The 5,630-nt window shown below is 52.0% G+C and overlaps 1 protein-coding gene across 1 annotated transcript in view; it reads right to left on the reverse strand.

Annotated features, from left to right (window-relative positions):
- Nucleotides 1–4,696, reverse strand: part of LOC105002547 (spermadhesin Z13) — a 6,974-nt gene extending 2,278 nt beyond the window's left edge. The window contains exons 1-3 of the mRNA XM_010859214.1: nucleotides 4,622–4,696; nucleotides 2,257–2,286; nucleotides 1,243–1,384 (exon numbers count right to left, since the gene is read on the reverse strand). Of these exons, the coding sequence (XP_010857516.1) occupies nucleotides 1,243–1,384; nucleotides 2,257–2,286; nucleotides 4,622–4,667 (218 nt within the window). The 5' untranslated portion in view covers nucleotides 4,668–4,696. The remainder of the gene's footprint in view (nucleotides 1–1,242; nucleotides 1,385–2,256; nucleotides 2,287–4,621) is intronic.
- Nucleotides 4,697–5,630: the final 934 nt, after the last annotated feature.

Below are 5,630 nucleotides of genomic sequence, written 5' to 3' on the forward strand. Positions count from 1 at the left end.
AGACTCTTGAGAGTCCCTTGGACTGCAAGGAGATCCAACCAGTCCATTCTGAAGGAGATCAGCCCTGGGATTTCTTTGGAAGGAATGATGCTAAAGCTGAAACTCCAGTACTTTGGCCACCTCATGTGAAGAGTTGACTCATTGGAAAAGACTCTGATGCTGGAAGGGATTGGGGGCAGGAGGAGAAGGGGACGACAGAGGATGAGATGGCTGGATGGCATCACTGACTCGATGGACATGAGTCTGAGTGGACTCCGGGAGTTGGCGATGGACAGGGAGGCCTGGCGTGCTGTGATTCATGGGGTCGCAAAGAGTCGGACACGACTGAGCGACTGAACTGAACTGACATTCCTTAGGATTATATAACAATAATATATCCTGCCTGAGGACAGTCTCTGGATTAAACCTTCTGGCTAATTCTGTTATCTTAAAATGTAAATTATGGGAGTAGGTCTGGTGAGGTCTTTACAACCTCCAGACATTCTTTGGATTCATTGGAGAGTATATAACTTGATTGCTAACACTAGCAAGGGGGTACTCTTTCTTCCCCCTTCTGATGCGTATGTCAGAAGCTTTCTCTATCTCCTTTATACTTTAATAAAACTTTATTACACAAAAGCTCTGAGCAATCAAGCCTCATCTCTGGCCCCGGATTGAATTCTTCTCCTCCAGGGGCCAAGAATCCTGGTGTCTTCGCGTGATTCAACAACAACCTTTCAAATTCCCCCAGAGTTTTGCACGGATTAATGGATGGGGCACAAATCCGAGAAAGATCTGCCCAGCTGTGGACAGAGTCAGAGCAGGGGTTTGAGGTGTGATGGAAAAGTTCTTCCTCCAGTGAACTTGTGAACTAGGAAATGAGGACCCTAACCAGCAGGTGGTGAGTCTAGGAGAGGTGGAAGATACCTTCTAGGCAGAGGGGACAGTGTGAGCAAAGGCTCAGAGCTGCCCAACAGTCTGATGGGTCCACAGCTCAGTGTGTGCTGGCTCAGCTCAGAGAGGGGGCAGAGGGGAGAAGAAGTTAGAAGGGAGGGGAGATCAGGGGTCCCCTGGAGGGATCTGAAAGTCATGCAAGGAGGCTCAGCTTTATGCAGAGGGCAGAGGGCCACTCAGGGTCGTCAGCAGGAGTGAGCTGGAGTCAGGATGTGTCCGGATGTGTGTGCTGGGTGGTGCAGGGGGAACGGGAAGAGGCCAAGAAAGACACCTTCCCATAAAACCACAACATCAGCAAAGAGCACTTACTGGACATCGCGTACTTCCAAAAGAATTCTGTAACCTGGGTCCATCTTGATGATCCAGAGGCATTCCGTATGCAGTCCCAGATAGGGGAAGATCACTCCATATTCCTCTCCATAAAGGTCCCCACACAAATGTTTATCTTTAACTGAAGAGAGAATTACAGGTGCCCAGGAGCAGCACCAGGCCGGCGGGGAGGGTACCACCCCTGGGCGCCACACCACCGTACATGGTCCTAACTTCCCCTTCCGCCAATCACAACGGAACCTCCAGGGTCTAAGTCTGGAGTCCCCCAAAAGTGAATCTTATCTTGTACTCTGCAGAACATAGCAAACCCACACACACGTTACTGCAATTTGTTCTGACACCTGAATATAGAAGAACTTCAAACTTGCATGATGAAACATCTTTCATCAAGTGAGGATAAAGACAGTACTTTCTTCAGGGGTGTTTATCATCAAAAGACTTCCTATTTGTCAAAAATGCTCATCGAGTACCTGGGCCAGAAGTCACCAGGGAAATCAATCGATCATCAGTCGATCAATTATCAATCATCAGTCAGCCCTCTCATCAGGAGGAAGCCTGTCCCTCTGCCCAGAACCCCTCCTGCTGCCAGCACACCCTCTGCCTGGACACGGTGACGCTCCTCAGCCCTCCAGGCTCCGGCCATTGGAGGCGGCTCCGTCATCCTGGGACACCGGTGCTGTGGAGAGGTGGTCCCACCCCTGCCCAGTGCGGTTGTGCAGGCAGGAGGGTAGGGGAGGCTTTTGGGCTGTGGAGGAGGAAAGGTGGGGAGGGGAGGAGGAGCACGGTGGGAGTCATGAGAGGTCAGGGTGTATGGGACCCTAAGGACTGTTAAAACCAAGGCTGACGGTCAACTCCGGAAATGCCAAGTTCCTTGGCCTTGGTTTACCAAGGTAAAATGGTAAAGTGTTTTCAGGAGAGCTATTGAAACTGCAACCCCCAAGCACTTCTCTGTGTGATGAGCAGGAAAGGATGAAATAATATCTGTGCACTTACCAAGAAGCCCGTCAGTTGAATCCGATGAGGCTGAAAGAAACAAACAAAACACGGAAAGTCAAGATGACAAGGTGGAAGTTATGGAAGAGTCGAGCCTTTCGCATAGACAACGTGGAGAAGGGCTGAGTCTCAAGGAAGATGCAGAGCACAGACAGAGAAGCCTGGCTGTCCCTGTCCCCGGGACGAACCTGGTCTCGTGGGGCAGGGCAGCATGGAGGCCTGGCCCTCCACCTTCAAGACTCCCTCATCCAGCTGCTTTCTCCTCGTCTCTCCGATTGCACCATGTCTCCTGTGATGCCCCCACTCCGGAGCCAATTAGAGGTCAGCACTCGGGGTGCTGACCCATCTGTCCTGATTTCCCCAAGAATTTCCCAGTCTGAGCATTGTAAGACCCTCTCCCAAGAAACCTCTCCAACCTGGTCACAACAAGACATTTCATCACTCTAATGAACGTGAACTGTTTGGACAATTCTTTACTGAGGTCAGCGACCAATCTGAGGTTGAACAAAATGAAATCGATTTTCCGCTAGAGAGAAGTGAATCATCTGAATTTATGAAGTTTCACTGTAGCAGGGAACTGAGTCCAGGGCTTCTGTCAAGGGTGCTGATCCAGCCCCTCAGGCGCCACCATTGATGAGATCCTGGCTTGTCCTCACGATGTGATCAGTGGGCGCAGACAGTGCCTGAATCAATGGGGCTCAGAGCAGCTCAGATGAGAGCTGGATGGCTTTAGACAAGGCATTTGTTGTCACAAACCTCAGTCCTTTCAGCTATAACCTGGAAATATAATAGTAACAGCCTCCTTGGTTCCAGAGGACAGTCCACGCATACACAGCTCTATGCCCATCCCAGAGAGGCTGTCCACTATGCTCCCTGCCACTGGCAACCTCCCACCACATTCATTTCCTTTCCCATAAACACTGCTTTCCTCAGTAAATTGAAATCAACAAGCGCTCTGGAAGCTATGTGACCATAGATGTCAACCAGGACACCGGGATCTGTCTCCAGCTGCCCGTCCTGAGTACTGAAGTGGCATAGGACTGGGGGCCACAAAGGAAACCTCCCCACCCTCCATGGATGGATGGGGCATCCATCACATCAGCTCCAAAAATGCAAATCAAGGTTTTTCTGAAAGCAGATCTCAAAGGCAGAATCACACATCTTCCCACCATGGACCCACACGTCTGGTGACCTCCTCTGATTTGAATCTGAGGTCCCGGCTTTGAAGCAGGGGAACCAGGAGCCCCATGTAAGAGTTCACCCCAAAACACGCTGCCTTGATCTGTTGATTTGAACTGATGTTGCTTGAGAAACGGCAGAGGCAGGAAGGCTCTGATGGACCTGTTTTTACCTATAAGCTGCCCACAGACTGTCCCAGGAGAGAACCGTGACCCCCCCTCACCCAAGACCAGGGAGGTGGGAAGGTCCTGATCACAGGAGACTGGGATAAATGCTGAGACGGATATGTGCTCACACGCTGACAGCACAAGCCCGTCCTCCCCACCTGCCTCCCACCGGGCTCCTAGTCATGACCACAGTTGCCTGCAGGGGAGCAGGGGATGGGGAGGGAAGCAGAGTGTGGGTTGATGAAAAGAGCAGTCTGAGCAGAAAAGGGGAGAGAAGAGGGAAGGACAGAATGAGACCCACAGAGAACAAGGAAAGAAGGAGACAGAGGCTTCCCTGAAGGCACAGCTGTCCTCTGCTTTCCCTCCAGCACTGAGAATCCTCATGGGTCCCTCCGTGTTCAGTGCAGGCCCAGCGCCCAGCCCCCTGCAGGGCTAAGACCCCCGTCAGGAGCTCCTCAGCCCTGCTGGAGCTGCTGCTCCTGCGGGTCATTCCTGAGCTCATGTTGCTGCCACGTCTCCCTCCCTGGGGGGCAGATGCTGAGCACCCAGTCTGTCCTGGGACTTCTCCAGGAGCCTCTGTTTCCCCTTGGATGCCCCCTCCAATCAAGTCCAGCCTGAGTCCCACTTCCCGCACCCACACCATCACACTTCCAAGACCCCTGAAAAGCTGCCTACGACTGGTTCACCTCTAGGTTTGGACTGAGGACTGGCTGTCCCACCGGGCATCACAGGGGATATTGGCATAAGGCTGAGGTAGAGGGGAGGAAGAGGCCCAGAAAACACATGTCAGAACAAGGAGGGAGAGCCCAGAAAATGTTTAAGAGTCATTATATGCTCAGCCCTGGGTCATGGCCGTGCTGCTGAACCCTCCTTCTCCAGGCCAGGCTGAGGGTGGCATCTCCTTGGAGGGGGGCAGCTTGCAGACCCTTTTCTTGGGCAACAAGCGAACTGCACAGAATCTCTAGGTTGAACAGGAAGCAGAGAGGCCTGGGGGCAAGGGGCTGGGGGCCAGGCTTTACCTGTGCTTAGCAGCAAGGCCCAAGGGATGACACTGGACAGCTTCATCTTCACAGCCTGGCACCAGCCTCAGCAGTGAGCCTGGCCTCGGAGGCCTGGGGCTATATACACACAGCAGCTGACACCTGACCTCCTCCTCCCCTGGAGCCCAGCCGGGCAAGGCTACAGGAACCCCGGGTTCTTTAGGAGAAACGGGTTGCCTGCTGCTTGCCCTTGTCTATGTCAGAGATTTTCTGTGTCCTTTCCCACCCAGACTGGGAAATGATGGCCTGTTTCTTCTCTCCCTCTCCTGTTTTTGTGGTCCTCAATGAAGGTTGGCAAATTAGCCACAGACCACCAGGATGCCCTGTTTGCAGGGCTCTCTTCCCTGAGGTTCAGCTGCAGCGTGTCCACCTCTAGTTACTTCATAAAGCTCAGTATGACCTGGAAGGAGAGGAACTGAGACCCAGAGAGACCAAGGGACTTGCCCACATCCCAGGGTGCCAGTGGCAGAAGCAGGACCAGTCTGATATCTTGGCTGCCTGGTCTTAAGAGGCCTCCTGTGTCACTCAGGGCAAAGGCAGGTAAACAGCCCCCCATCTGCTCCAGGTGTGGGTCACAATTGGTGGGGCAGCTGGAGTACATGTCAGCCTGTGTGTGGTGTGTCCACAAGGGAGAAGGGTGTGCATATGTTGGCATTTATTCTATACTTATACCAAGACCCACATGGTTCAGACTAGTGAGGGTGTTACAGTTATAAGAACCCAGAAGAGCTCCTTGTTGAAAACATGCATCAGAATCTCAACACGAGGAGGATATATAAGCCAACTTTCTACCAGGTATTTATCCAAGGAAATGAAAAGATGTCCACACAGAATACTGTGTATGAATATTCATAGTTGCCTTATTCTATCAAAGAGTGGTAAAAACCCAAATGTCCATCCATCCATCCATCGTCCAATGCATAAATTAAACATGGTCTGTCTATACAATGGAAGTCATTCTCCCATTTAAAGGAACAGCAAGCCAATT

The sequence above is a fragment of the Bison bison genome, unplaced genomic scaffold (assembly GCF_000754665.1).
Source record: "Bison bison bison isolate TAMUID 2011002044 unplaced genomic scaffold, Bison_UMD1.0 scf7180017864456, whole genome shotgun sequence".
In the NCBI taxonomy this organism is placed as follows: domain Eukaryota; kingdom Metazoa; phylum Chordata; class Mammalia; order Artiodactyla; family Bovidae; genus Bison; species Bison bison.